This window comes from Tiliqua scincoides, chromosome 2 (genome assembly GCF_035046505.1).
Source record: "Tiliqua scincoides isolate rTilSci1 chromosome 2, rTilSci1.hap2, whole genome shotgun sequence".
NCBI lineage: Eukaryota > Metazoa > Chordata > Lepidosauria > Squamata > Scincidae > Tiliqua > Tiliqua scincoides.
This window is the reverse complement of record NC_089822.1, coordinates 237,012,162-237,027,899: the sequence shown is the minus strand read 5'-3', so window position 1 is coordinate 237,027,899 and position 15,738 is coordinate 237,012,162. Positions and strand designations below refer to the sequence as shown.

The 15,738-nt window shown below is 41.2% G+C and overlaps 1 protein-coding gene across 11 annotated transcripts in view; it reads right to left on the bottom strand.

Moving 5' to 3' along the window:
- Positions 1 to 4,231: 4,231 nt before the first annotated feature.
- FOXP1 (forkhead box P1) overlaps positions 4,232 to 15,738 on the bottom strand; it is a 642,114-nt gene continuing 630,607 nt past the window's right edge. For all 11 annotated transcript variants that reach the window (XM_066617522.1, XM_066617523.1, XM_066617521.1 and 8 more), the window contains one exon: positions 4,232 to 9,350. In XM_066617522.1, coding sequence (XP_066473619.1) covers positions 9,206 to 9,350 — 145 coding nt within the window. In that variant the 3' untranslated portion in view covers positions 4,232 to 9,205. The remainder of the gene's footprint in view (positions 9,351 to 15,738) is intronic.

The window sequence follows — 15,738 nt, the reverse complement described above, 5'->3', positions numbered from 1 at the left end:
TTAAGCATCCATTTCAGTCAGTGAAAAATAAAGTTTTATTTTAATAAAGGACATGTCTGAAATCTCTGCCAGAATTGGTTGATATGTTACTGTTTTCTGCATCTTAGTCTCACCAAAATGTGTGTTTCATCCTCAGACTTTTCACCTTCTTGCACTTAGGGTTGCTGACTCTCCTTGGAGTGATTTCTGAAGATTCCCCCATGCCTCTACAGGATGTAATATTGAAAATACCTGAATATCTTCAAGGCTGCTTTTGATTATATTATATTCGCATTTGGGCCTCTTCAGCCTAGAAAAGAGGCGCCTGAGGGGGGACATGATTGCGACATACAAAATTATGCACGGGAAGGATAAAATGGATAGAGAGATGCTCTTTACACTCTCATATAACACCAGAACCAGGGGACATCCACTAAAATTGAGTGTTGGGAGAGTTAGGGCAGACAAAAGAAAGTATTTCTTTATTCAGCGTGTGGTCAGTCTGTGGAACTTCTTGCCACAGGATGTGGTGACGACATCTGGCCTGGGTGCCTTTAAAAGGGGATTGGGCAAGTTTCTGGAGGAAAAATCCATTACGGGTTACAAGCCATGATGCGTATGCGCAACCTGCTGATTTTAGAAATGGGCTATATCAGAATGCCAGATGCAAGGGAGGGCACCAGGATGCAGGTCTCTTGTTATCTGGTGTGCTCCCTGGGGCATTTGGTGGGCCGCTGTGACATACAGGAAGCTGGACTAGATGGGCCTATGGCCTGATCCAGTGGGGCTGTTCTTATGATAGCCTCCTGGAGATGGATGCTGATCACTAGAAAGCTGGCAACCCTACCTGGCCTTGAAACAGGAAAGGAAGAATTGTGGTTTTTCTGTTTACTTCTGAAGGCACCACCAGGGCTAGTTTGGATCCAAAGAACCTTGCAATTACTTCTGAGTACTCAGGGGTGCTCTGGATCTTGAAAGAGACCCCCCCCCCCCCAAGCCACAGGGAAAATCTCTTTTAAAAGCAGAGTTTCAAAGCCAGCTTTTAAGATGGCATGGTGGGTAGTCTGCTGTTTAGAAGGAAAAATGTGTTTAGCTACACTGGGCATTCCTAAAGAACCACTTTGGATCCGGGCCAAACTAGGTATGGTGTTAATCATGTTTGATCTGTATGATTTTGTGTGTTTTTTTTGTTTTTTGTTTTAATGTAAATAGCAGCCAAGAGAGGGGGCTGATCTGGATTGGAACAGTTACTGGGATAAAGGGTTAAAGCCCTTGATTGATGCTCCCTCAGCTATTTATATTTTAATTTTTAAAAAGCTCGACCACACAATGGGATTCATGGCAAGTCCAGTTGGATTCTGTGTGAAAATCAAGATACAGTACAGCACATGGAAGCATCATGAACCTTACTGAACTGGAAGGCAGCATACATTACCTGAAGTTGTAGCCAACGCTGGGAGTAGAAGGAATGATGCAAAGAAAGGAAAGGTGCAAAAGAGAGCGACTAAGATGATTACGGGGCTGGGGCACCTTCCTTACGAGGAAAGGCTACGGCATTTGGGCCTCTTCAGCCTAGAAAAGAGACGCCTGAGGGGGGACATGATTGAGACATACAAGATTATGCAGGGGATGGACAGACTGGATAGGGAGATGCTCTTTACACTCTCACATAACACCAGAACAGGGGACATCCACTAAAATTGAGTGTTGGAAAGAGAACAGACAAGAGAAAATATTTCTTTACTCAGCGTGTGGTTGGTCTGTGGAACTCCTTGCCACAGGATGTGGTGACGGCATCTGGCCTGGATGCCTTTAAAAGGGGATTGGACAAGTTTCTGGAGGAAAAATCCATTACGGGTTACAAGCCATGATGTGTATGCGCAACCTCCTGATTTTAGAAATGGGCTATGTCAGATGCAAGGGAGGGCACCAGGATGAGGTCTCTTGTTATCTGGTGTGCTCCCTGGGGCATTTGGTGGGCAGCTGTGATATACAGGAAGCTGAACTAGATGGGCCTATGGCCTTATCCAGTGGGGCTGTTCTTATGATGCAGGTACGATAATTTAACTTTGTTTTTTATAAACAAGAGTAAGATAGATTACTGCCTGCATTAAAATTGGCAAGTGAGACAAATACAGTATGTGCATCTGGATCTTCATAATGCAAGATATACATATCATTGAATTTTTAGTAATTATTTATATATACATATATAAGAAGGAAGGATTTTCTAGTGTGTTTTCTTGTCATCAAAGCACATTACCTATTAATTTCTGTGGATAACATCCCTGTTGGATCAGCTGATCAAAAAATCAATGAGTTCAGTATGTGTTGATGTGAATTAACATACCTTCCCCATCTATTTAATGTTAGAATTTTTTTTTATAAAATCATTTCTGCTAATTCAGGCATTTATCATTATATGCAAAAAGATTGCTTGATGAGAATATTATAGATGGTGCATGTTTTTGACATTAGCATTTTATTTGTATGACTAATCTTGCAGATGTGAAATCTTTAATGAATTATTCATGAAAATGCTTTTCTCTGAAATTTTGGTTCATGCTAATGCTAACATTTTTTATTTTCCTTGATGGAGAAAATAAATGTATGCTTACTTAACGGAGAAGATGGGAGGATCCTGTTCCGTCCTTAAAATTTAGCTGGAGGAATGGTGATGTTATGAAACCCCTGAAGGGCTTGGTGTGCTGGCCATGAAATTTTTAGAAGTACCTGTGCTCTAGTCAAACCTTCATCATTCAGGCTTAACAGTTTCATACCAAAGAGCCAGACCAATGCTACCAAAATCATGGAATTGCTGCTGGCTCACAGCATGACTTGCAACCTTGTTAATTTGACTGGACTGTGGGTAACTCAGCAGATAATCAGAAGATCACATAAGCAGAAAAAGAACACTTTGCATCGGAAAGCATATAGACAGTGAATGCAGATAATTTGGGCTGTAATTATGTGGTATGGTTCAGAGAAATACTAATACTAATAGGATCAAAAAGAGAACTATCAAGGATGCTACTGGTGCAGACATTCCAGTGGAAGGCATGCCAGAACTGAACACCTCCCCCCCTTTCTAGTTTATGGGAGTTGCCGTCCTAAGTGACCCTGCAGGGCTGATCTATGCACAAAGAAGTTGTGCAACTGCACCAATACTGGAGGTTGTGTCTCTACAATTTGTCTTTATCTCTGGGCTTGCTAGAAGTTCTAGGCTATCAGTGGCGATCCTGGCTCCGGTACCTCCTGGGGCCAAGACAGCATTCTGCCACCCTTGCCACTCTTTAGGAGGCAGCGTACTCCCTCCCCAACCCTCCAAAGGCCTTATAAAGGCCTCAGAGAGCCAAAAAACATCACCTCCAGTTTCACAGAGGAAACCAGATGCCTTTTAATGCCTTTAGAAGGCATTCTGAGGGCTAGGGAAGTCTTCTGGCCCTCTGAGACCTTTACAAGGCCTTTGGAGGGTCGGGGAGGCAGCGCACTGCATCCCTAGTCCTCAGAACGTCTCTGTGCTTTCAGCCTGAGTGGTGCGAGGGAGTATTTATTTATTTATTTGATTTATATTCTGCTTTTCTCCCCGAAGGACACCGAAGGCAGCTAGATGGAGATGGTAGCATGGCACCGCCGTCCCAGCCTGGCATCTGTCCATCTTGTCCCCCCCAGGTATGCCAGCGTAGGTTGTTAGAAACATATTTATGCATAAATGTGACACTTCAGAGATTTGTCAAACTGGGCCTCTTAAGGACACCTGTTTGTTTCATTTTAAGAAGCCCGAGCTGTTTCTTGGTGGTCACGCACCACAGCATGAAGAACTGGGCTGTATTCTCTCAATGAATTGGCCTAATGTCACTAGTGGAAGTGTGGCGACACCTTGGTGGCTTAATCAAGACAGGATTTATGATGACATGGCAGTGCCATTACGCACTTTTATGCACTGTAGGGCACAATCCTAACCAGGTCTACTCAGATGTAAGTCCTATTTTGTTCAGTGGGGCTTACTATCAGGAAGGTGTGGTTAGGATCGCAGCCATATATGCCAAAAATGCACCTGAGTGGCTGAAGGGCTATGGCTTCCAACCGAGGTTACTTCACTGAGGCTGCAAGTGTCTGAGTGACACCTGCTAGTGTGCCGCTCCCATGTGTCAGATCAGGTGTATAGTGGATTAGAGCAAAGCACCAGCATACAGGAAAAGCAAAAACACGTAGCCCATGGCAACATGTATCACCAGTGTGAACAACCAGCACTTTTATTGCATTAGAGAATGCTATAATGTCAGTAATAAGTACTGACTACACAACATTTTATTGTCTGCATCAACAGACATGGAATGATGGAATTACAGTTGATGTAAAGAATGAGTTTCTTGGTATGCCTAAAAAAATTAAAAAAGAAACCAAAAGGAGAATCTTGTTACTGGCAGCACATACACATGAAGCACCATGCTGAACGGTCTGGACTGTACCATTTTCATCAAGGCTTATGGGAAGGAGATCTCTTGTCACCTACTCTGGGCTTGTTAAAAATGTGGAACAGATCTGCAAATGTCATCCTCAAGAATAGAATGAGAAATTAATTCTGCAACATCTAAACACTCCATTCGAGTAAGTTAACCAAAAAGGTACCAAGTCTTTGCAAAAGAGTTTAAAACACATTCTCCATGCTATAAGGAACGTAGCTTGTCAGCATTCTGAAAACTACAATAGTTCAAAATTATTTTTTTAAAACTTTGATATATTTATATATACTATATATAAAATATCTAATGATCTGTATTATTTGTAGAATCATAATCTTCCCCACCACTTACTTCTCCCACCCCCATATTTTATCATGGGTATTATGGTTGGATTCTCCTAAGGGAGAATTTAAAAAGAAAAAAAAAATTCAACATAAGCCTCGATTACCCCCTCCCCTTGTCTTCTGCTTCTGGTCAACTGTAGAAATCCAGTAAGTTTTATGTGTTTGAACTGTGTTATCCTGATCCAGTGAAGGGATTATCCTTGCACAAAGAGTTTTCTGGATATGGATCTTCACCAGTAAGGGGCAAGAGGTTGCCTAGGGGTGATCCACCCCATCCACCCCTTGAGGTTGCATGTGGTGGTCATCTCCCCCATCTAAAGATCTCTGATTGCAGCAGAAAGCTGTGTGGCTGCTAAGTCCCTGTCAAGGAAGACCCTTTCTTATGTTCTTTCTTCTGCCTGCACTGAAACAGAGGATCAAAGCTCAAAAGCACTGATCATCAGTTTGGCAGGAGTAGTGAAAAGAATTCTGTGGAATGGTGTGTGTGGCGCTAACGTAGGCTTTAACCCTCATCCCTGCCAACGGTTTACCCATTACGTGGTAGTACTTTCATAATGTATGTTTTTTTGAGAGAGAAAAGAAACAAAAATGTAACAAATTGTCTTTACATCTTGGCACCTTGTAAAGTATTTTTTTATACAAAATTTCAATAATTTTGACACTCTCCATTATTAATCACTACTTCACTGATAAACTTTGAAAGTGTGACCTTGGAATTCATCATGCAAAGTATTTACTGCAGCAGGAGAAAACTTTTTTTAAACAATTTTTTTTGAAACTTTTTTTCTTTTCTTAAGACAGCCAGAAATAGGCAGTGGGAAGATAACAGAAGGGGGAGGGGGAAAGTATTTTTTAAAACAAAAACAGCTTAACAACAAAACTGTACAAAAAGATTTGATCCATAACAGAGGGGGAAAAATCATCTGTCAACTATGTTACATTTTAGAAGCCAAAAAGAAAAAAAAAATCTGCCCAAACCAAAACAGAGTCCGGGATTTTCTCCCACATGTCAGCAAATGTCATCCAATAGTCTTAAAGCAAGGATAACTAAATAAAATACATGTGCAGCATATTCTGCAATTCCATTACATACAGCAGGATTTTTTTTTCAAAGCATTTTTTAAAGTTAATATAAAGCAGTTGCACAAAAAGCAAAAGGTGTTTTGACAAACAGGTATGCATTATTCCTTTTGAGGAATGATATTTTTAAAAAAGGACCTTTTTCCCTTCCCGCCCTTTTCCTTCCCTTGCCACCCAAGCCTCCCACCCACCAAAAGACAAAAGGATCACAGAGACACATTGGGCTATATATGTACAACATAATAAACCCCACCCTATAGGAGCAATTGTTATTATCCAAAGGGACACAGAATCAGAAATTTTGTAAAAAATAGTGAAGTTTGCTTGATGTAAAGCCTGAGATTTTTCTCTTGGTTCTTCTGCAGGGCAGTGATACCTGCAAGGTATGGTCAGTCTAATTTTTTTATTTCCTTTTCTCTTTTATTATTTCGCTACAGTCTTTAGACTATGCATGCAAGACACACAACTAAGTGCAAATGAGTGAAATGCTTTTTAAAAAATTTTATTTACTCATTCCCTAACAGGTTGAACTGAGGTATGCGTACTAACAGTTTCTCATGCTGTTATCTTTACTCATGTCTAGCTACACATGCTGAGAATGAACTAATCTACCAGATTTTTATCCCCTTTTGAATACCAAGCTAGCCAGCAAAACCACTCAGTTTCGAAACACAGGGATACCTTCTTGTGATCCTACCTGGCTACCTCCTGCATGTCATGGAGCTGCCTGAATATGAGTTTCAAAATGTTTCAAATGACCACAGACTGCCCTCCTTTTAAATGAGAGGAAGAAAAAAAAAAAAGCAGAGTTTTTTTTGGGGGGGAGGGGGAGAAATGTAGAATTTTTCACTATCAGCAAAATAATGCAATTCTCTTCTAGTTGAAATTAATGGCAAATCTCCTATTGACTTGAATGGTACCAAAGCTTACAAGAGGGGCAGAACAGGAGTGTTATTTCACGTGAAAGATGCTGACCAAAACTCAAAGCAGGGTAAAAAAAAGAACATCACCATAACAATCACTAACATCCTTGTGCACTGATAAATCAAATTTAAAAACAAAACTGACCTTGCATTAGCTTTTAACAAAAGTGAATAGGATTTGTAAGGCCAAAGACCAAATGACCAAAGGCCAAAGACCAGGAAATAATTTCTGGAGACACCATCATATGGTCCAGTTTCAGTCGGGGGAGCTCTTCTGGCTACTGCATCTGTTTCCTTACACACTATCCTCTTCCTTTCTCAAATGCTGTCTATAGCTCCTCCCTTGGACTTAATACTGTTCCCTAGCTTTAGCCCCGGAAGTTCTCTCTCCTTTTGCAAAAATTCATTTGGTCACTGTAAAGGAACTCAAATTAGAAAATAAAAAACAACAACTTTGGTTCAGCCATCTGCTTGGTCTTCTAAATTGTACTCTAAAGGAGCAGTTTTCCTTCTCAGGTTAGCCGTAGCCCATAACTTGATATTTGCTTCTAAATTCTTTCACCTCTTTTGATCAACAATAAGAGGATATTTGGCTTCATAAGATAAAGCATATAACAGAGAACATAATTTACCTTTGTGTAATATCTTTGGTAATTTTAGGGGCAGGGGAAAGGTACGAAGTAGAATATAAATTAAGATCTGAAAGGCTTTTGAAATTAAAAAAGCTATAGTCTGACATAAATAAGTGTGTTACAGAGAAATGGTTGGAGAATGAGAGTGTTTAGGTGTCCAGTGATCAAGGGGTATTGTCGTTCTTATAGCAGCTGTCTGCCATGCCTTTGCTCTGAGGAACACTTCAACTTCCAACAGTGCTAAGTTACCCACAGGTTTTTGAAATTGTTACTGGTTGTAACTAATTGTTACTGGTTTTTGATACTGGTTGGAGCAATTTTGCATAAAGATCTTAACGGCAGTAACAGAACTTGCCTAGTTAAATGAACACTTTACAACCAGTGGACCTTACTGACTTCCCAACAAGTTATATTCAAAATTGAATTCATATCCAAACAAATGGATCCCACCAAGCAATCCTTGAATTGTTGTTTTGACTGGGGGGGGGGGGGAATCACCATGTGCAATGCTCTACAATTCTTATTTGCGAATGTGAATGTTAATACAAGTAGAGGTACGCAAGTGGGTAATTTCAGATACATTTGATGGCCAAGAAACTCATGTTAAAAAGCCAAGAGCCTAACAGTTGTGATATTCGTGTTTTGACATACATTCTGTTAGGTGCTGCATTTTTTTTAGGTTGTTCAATTTTGTGGCGATAGTTAATATTTACCACTGCTGCCAAAAAATTAAAATTAAAAAACCACATAATGGTGATGACAACAACACAGACTGCTTCGTGGAATGAATTTGCACCAAACCCTACAGTTTCTATGCTGGTTTCTCTTTCATTCTCACTCTTGCAGTACTACCTTTTCATTCTGTTGGAAGATAACCACACACGCTTACAGCAGCATTTGAGAACTTTTTTCCAAGGGGGGGAGAATATAGCCCAAAATGGAATGTTTTCCATAGCTCAAGAAAACATGATGGCAATCTGAAGGAAACTGGAATGAATGACAGAAAAATAATTACAAACAATTCAAAGGACATTCAGCTTTGTATAATAAAAACACCTATTAACATTCATCACAAAAGTACAGAAAACATTAAAGCCTCAAAAGGCCCTGGCCTGTGGAGGCCTGAGGTCAGAACTTAAAATGGTGTAGAAGGAGGAGGGGGAACACAAAATCTATACACTACAAAAATTAGGGATAATTTTCTTTTGACTCCTCTTCAGTACATACACAGACGTGGATGTGCAGGTATGCACACACGCAGAGGACTTCCCCATCCCAAATGGAAGCAAAAAAAAAGTAAAGGCAGTGATAATCAACATGCGATACTGTGCAAATAGGTTGTCCATTGGAATCCTTAAAATCTGGGCAAAGGCTTGATCTGCAAATTATGTGTACATGCTCAGCTCGATGTCTTCAGTGTCCCAAATTGGAAGAACTGCAGTCCAAAGTCTGCTGCCAAATTGTGGCTAAGTGAATCAGTTGACAAATTTACAACACTGACGTTGACTGTGAGAGGGAATCCCAAGTACCAAACAAGTCCATCCAATGCACAGAGTACAAATTCCTTTGTTTTGTTTCTCAACAAAAAGTAGAAAAATCAAAAATACTCCCAAATGGGATACTTGATGGCACTAAGAGTTAACATACTTGATAGCTGTCAGAATGAACCAAGTGTATCTTCTGGACTGTACAATATTGGGGAGAGATTTCACAGCTGAAGTATGTTTTTTTTTCCTCCCTCCCCATGATCTTCATTTGCAGGATCACAACCACAGACATACTCATTCAATGTCCTCGTTTACATTTTCATCTTCATAATCTCTGTCTTGATCAAACTCTGGACTGTGATTGGCTGTTGTCACTAAAGATAGCGGGCCTTCATTTTCGTCTGGATCTAATGGTTCTTCTTTGACATGCACAGGGTGCCTGTGAAAATAAAAAAGGCACAGTAGTATTCGTGGACAGCTAACTCTCTTTTCTTTAAACCCACCTGGGCAGGAACAAACTACTCAAAGGACATTCAAGCTTTGTACAGTAAGTACATGAATAACAAAAACACTTTGTAGACATTATAATTCTGTTTTCAAATGTGTCAGAGAACATGAAAATATAATCTCTTCAACTAAATGAGAATTTTTGCCACATATACGTAGCAAATGTGTTTGTCAGGGGAGAGATTTTAAGCATTTTGGAACGCCCTTTTTCTAAACGCTCTTGAGTGCATCTCCTCTTTTTCCCTTTTCCTTTTGTCACAGATGCAAGTTGTACTATGAATCTTAGCTTTGCGGCCAAGTAAAATTAAAAGCCCACATGCCTAAGAACACTGGCTTCAGTGGGGGGAGGGGGAGAGAAAGCCCTTCCTTCTCTCTGGTTTCTTCTTGGGATTTAGAAGAAATGCTCTCCAGTGACACATTAGCTTGATTAATACAATCTTCAGATAAATAAATGAAATAAGCATGTGTAAAGCAAAACAGTGGTTTATCAGCCCACTGAGCTTCTGGAGGCTGGGCTAATCACCGGTGGCTGTGTGTTCTGCTTCTCTAGTTAACATGCAGAACCTGTGAGGCAAGTCTCCAGAGGACGACCCCAAGTGAGGTTCTATCATTAATCAACTTCAAGCAAACACAGCAAAGAGACACCATGATACATGCTTTAAACTCCAAATTAATGCATATTTTTACTAACTGTCAATAAGGGAAGAAAAGCCCTGCCAGGAAACACAAACGGAAAGGAAAAGGCTCGCTCAACACAACAATATGATAAGAAAGCAGAGTCCTAATGAGAATAATAACACTGTCAGCTGTAAACAAGGCAGAACATGATCCTCAGCTTGTGGTGGGCACTCAGGATGCACTAAAGAGATGAGATCTGCCAAATTTCTCATTATAAAAATGCACGTGAATAACCCATGGGGGAACAAGGGTTGATTATACAAAACGGGCATGATAACAATTGAAAAATGTTGTCCGTAAATCATATTCACAACAAACCCCTTTACAAATACAAATTACCTTTCCCTTTTTTGTTGTTTGGTAGCTTTTGATATGTAAAATACCCCTGCAAGTAAGCAGTGTCTTGTTAGGAGACTTATGAAAGGAAGTGTTCGTTTATTGGCAACATCATGTAAACAGTAATAATGCAACCCATCCTGGGACATCCTGTTTGCTTCCTAAATAATCCATGTTTAAGACAATTCCCATAATAAGAAGTTAAATTCTCTCTTTCCAAACTAGGACTTTTAATCTGCAGTGCTGGATGTTGCAGCCAACACAATTCAACCCTTTTGTTAAGCTAAGCGACAAAAGGAATCATCCTGACTGTATGCGTCTACTGTACAAACTTTCACTTCTAAGTGGGTCAAAACATTCTTAAATGGGTAGCAATAAGACAGTCCTCACCTTTTCACTTTTGCGAACCAAGGGGAAGCAGGAAAGAGGCTTGTGTCTGCTACCATAATGATGAGCACCACAATTTATGTGAAAGGCTCAGCTGCTTCGTATAGAACCCGCAATTGTAATATGAAAGAGGTCAATATATATGCCAAAGACAAGCCAGCCATATAAGAGCATTGCCAGCTAAATACTAGCATTTAATTATCACTGATGATACTTTGGAAGTGTCCAGATTTGTTGAGTGCACCAACTTCTACCCGTAGCTGTTTTTCTCTAGTTCAGGCTCTTGAATTGTGCATTACTGGGTTTATATTTTTATTATATAAAGACATTTTTATCATCTATTGTGATGAAAAGGATCAACAGAAAGATTTGTTAAAGATATTCTAAATCCGAACTTATGAAAGCATGTCCAAGATTATTTATTTTATGTATATATTCCAAAAATCTCTGTTCTATCAGTAGGAAGGAAAACACAAATTATCTTTAAAAAAATAAAATAATTGGGGCAGCTTACAGCATTATCACTACAAGTAATTTTTTAAATTTTAAAATTCCAAATTCCCTCTTGAAATAAAATCATTTTCACTAGTTGTGTACAAGACATCAGACGATCTTCTCTTTTGAGTAAAGAATCAGGTTAAGCCCCATCTAGTTTATATGTTATAATTGTAGTGTGTAACATATTGTGGCAATGTGCGCTGTACACACTGCCAAGTTATAGCCAGTGCTTCCCACTCTTGTTTGGTCTGTGACACCCTCCTGACTGCAAATGCAGAACTCAGCTCCTGGACATAACTGGTGTGGACATCACTGCCAGTTTCTTCCAGGTTTGGAGACCTGCAATGGAGCTTCAAAACAGTGGTAAAAGGCTCAGGGCAGGAGGAAGAGCTTTTCAAAGCATGTGAAAACTGTATTGAAGTCCACTGGGCTGAGCCTGCTACCACTGTTTTGAAGCACTGCTGCCGTCTCGCCACCAGCTGGCGGTCCACAATGCCCTGGGCAGTGACACACCAGGGTATTGTGATGCACAGTTTAGGAACTCCTGAGTTATAGCCCTTATGCTGTTTTCCAACTTTGATTAAAATAACTTCCTGAACTACCAAGTGCTGCCTCATGCTCTGTTTTTATGACATGGAGTGTGCTGAAGATCTGAGATTGGTTTGACATGTTCAATACTTGTTTACATGTAGCAACAGACTGGTTTAGATGATACAAATGTCCAATGCACGATCGGGAGCAAATGCACACATCATTCATCATCACTAAGCTAAGCTTATTGCCTCCACTACTGCATAGCGACATGGATGCAGAACATCTGAACTACCAGGAGTGCTTTGGACATACTGCCCAATGCGATTACAGGTGCAGCCTATTTATCCATGGATTTTTATCTGCGGATTTGTCTCAACGCGAATGGGGTGGGGGAACCGAAAGTCTCACACACACCTTTACCTCCTTTGCCCTGCACTGGTGCCTCGCTCCATTTCCAGGCAGCCCAAAACACTGCAAAAAGGCTCCACCTCGCCCAGGCAGGGAAATAGCCCTGGAGCCATGGAAGAGGTTCCCCTTGCGAAGGAACAGTAACACTCCTGGAGCCCCTGAGCCAGTCGAGGCTGAAAAGGGGAAGGGGGGGTGGGAAACCTCTGTAGCCAGAACACATACAGCAAGGTGGAGCTCTCTCTCTCTCTCTCTCTCTCTCACACACACACACACACACACACACACACACACACACACACACAGAAAGAGAGAGGTGCAGTAGCAACAGAAGGGATTGCTTTAAAAAAACCGGGAGTGTTTGCCGAATCCCCCCCCCCAGATGGTGCAGGCTATCACCGACACAAGTAAGCCTTTCTAGCAAGCCAAGCATGAGATTTAGCCTACAATTCTCTCCACACTTTCCTGGGAGTAAGCCCCATTGACCAGAATGAGGCTTACTTCTGAGTAGAAACACATAGGGCTGGACTCTTAAAAGCTCAACATCCCACCTGTGAAAGAAGCAGGACAGCTGGCAACAGGGAGGGCTGAGTATGGAGGGGGAGGCAGGAGGCGGAAGAGAGGGGATTGCTTTAAAAAACCAGGGAGTGTTTGCCAAATCCCCCCCCCCGATGATGCAGACTCTCCTGCTCCAGCAAGCCTTCCCAAGCAAGCCTTGGAGAGACAGGTGAGGGTGAGCAGAGAGCTGGACTACAAGTCCCAGAATGCTCTGGGGCAGATGATGGCGGTGGCCAGCGAGCGCTGCAGGAGCGGCGGCAGCGAAGAGGGGGAGGAGAACCTGCAGTGCTGTCAGCAGGCTGCCTGGGACACAGAGGACGAGGCTTCCCAAGCAAACTCAGCATCCCACCTGTGAAAGGGGAAGGAGGGGGAGGCGGAGGGAACTGATAACAGCTGCCTTAGTACCCTTCCATCCGGAAGTGTCAGACTGCAGTATTTGCGTAACTCTATAGGATTTAGCACAACACGTTTGTTAATCGCGCCGAGTCATGGAATGGAACTAACGTGGATAAATAGGCTCTACCTGTATGCGGTGCCAAGTGGGGAAATGATATACATACTAATTCCTGAAACATATGATAGGCAGAAGTATTATTTGAACTGGCCCAATGTTTCCAATTTCACTCTTCAACTACTAAACAAAAACCAAAGTCAAATGCCTCACTTCAAAGGGCAGGCTGAAGGGAAGATAATGCCACCAGAATGGTCCAGATCCGACGACTGCAGACTCCAACAAACACTTGAGAAGGATGTTTCCTCATCCAAACTGACAGGTAAAATTTTCCCTTTGAGCCCTATGGAAAGTGAAACTGAGCCCACAGCTGTGTGCTTACTCATGAGTAGGCAACTGTGCCTCGAACTTATTCCCCAGGCAAAGGGGAATGCAAGGCCACCAGAATGGTCCCAATCTGATGAACATGGAGCTCAACAAGCCCTCTAGAAGGCAGCTCCTGCAACCATAGTAAAAAGGATTAAAATAGAGTGTCATTTTAAAAAGTGGGTCATGGTACTAAAATGTCTGGGAACCACTGGGCTAAGAAACATTGAATTGTTTTATTTTGATTCCAGTTTCCTATTATTATTACTTAATCCCCACAACAGAACACTGTTCATTGTACCTTTTACGCTCACCTCCTTCACCACCACCACCCCCACTACCCAGGATCCCAGCATATGAAATAGTCATCCCCTCTCTGCGCTTGTTACACGTGTTTTGAAAGCACACCCAGCCACGGGATGACAGATAGTCCCCATTTAACCTTTCAAGCTGCATAAGAAAGGCTGTGTTCTGAAATGGGCCTCAGACAAAGGATACTAAAGCAGAGGACCAGCTGTGCATAAGTTGTAGCTCTGAGAAGGTAATACTGTGAACACATATATACCCTTTATTTTAATATTTAATCATTAATATTCATTAAAATTATATTTATTATAATGTTAATATATTATTCTAGGTATTTAGAGGGAACAGCTATAGCAAAAGCATATACTTTTGTACATATAAGGGTAAGAGATTCAATTCCCAGTTATTTCAGGAAGCAACGCTGCCAAGAGCCACTGCTGGCCCAAGTAGACGACACTGGCTTTGAGGGACCAAAGTTCTGATTTGGGCTGAGGCAGCTTCATAGGCGTGCCCCAGATATTACGTTAATTGAAATTAGGCAAGTATGCTGCCTTGCTTAAAATAACCAAGTTGCAAATACTAAGGCCTTCTGGTTTTTATTTTTTTTTAATGAAGATAGCACGGTGGTATGTGAGAATGGACATGCATTTCTCAAGGCTCTCAAGCACCCTGGAACAGTTTAGAGGCAGAGAGCAGCTTCTACTGTACTGTTCACATTGGTTAGAATTCCTATGTAAAATGACCTTAGAAACTCTTTTAGGGTTACAGCAGGTAGTGGAAAAAAACCACCACTACCAGCAATTGCCCAAAGGTCATGGAACCTCCTCCCCCCCCCTATCCTGCCACTTGCTTTTTCCCTGCTTAGAACCAGAAATGTCCTCCATTCCCTTTTAGCTTACATGTCTCCTGTTTTCGAAGGGGTTAACCATAAATAACCTCATTGAGTGCAACCTTCCCTTCCATTCACATCTGAGTAACTCTTTTGTCTGTCCACTCTGGGAAGAGAGGAGGGCTTTTTGTTTTGTTTTTGTTTTAATAAAGACGACTTGTTTAAAGCCACCATGTTCTCGGTGCACACAGCAGGGAACCATTTGCTTTGGGCTACTTTGGAGCATGTCAGGATGAAAGTGTTATGTCCCTGAGCTGTAATTATGTGTCTACTTCCTAATGTTTCAAAAGAATGGGAGGGGGAAGAGGGGTAGAAGCATTTCAGTGTGTCATAAAACGCAGAGAATGAATGGCAATAAGGATTTTGCTGGAGTGTTATACTTGCTTAGTTGTCACATTAACAAGGGTCTCTAAACTTTGTGATCAAGTTTATTCCAAAATACCAGAATTAACTTTATGGCTAGCAAATGTATTTTGTAAAGGAAGAAGAAAAATGTCACTGAATAGGGTAACTCAGTAGAAATCTGAAAGCACAGAGAGAAACGAACTAAGATCGCTGCAATAGCTTGCATTGAATGCTAGTATATAATTACATCTAGCTAACAGTATAAGCTCTTACATTTGAACAGAATCCTATATTGTGTGCCTCAAATGCATCTTGAAAATAATGGTTTCATGGAAATGCCCAGGTACAGCTATTAATACCTCCCTGCATTTTTAAACCAGACAAAATGCTCTGTCAAGGGAACAGATAGCAGTCTGAATGGCTGCATCAACAATGGTGGATAACAAGGATATTTTCTGTCTCCCTCAAATATCCACATAATTAGGGTTATAAAGATTAATTCAGAGGCTGTGAGGCCTAAATGGTTTATCTGAATCAACTGCTCCACTTCAAGTTTTTGTTTGCTTT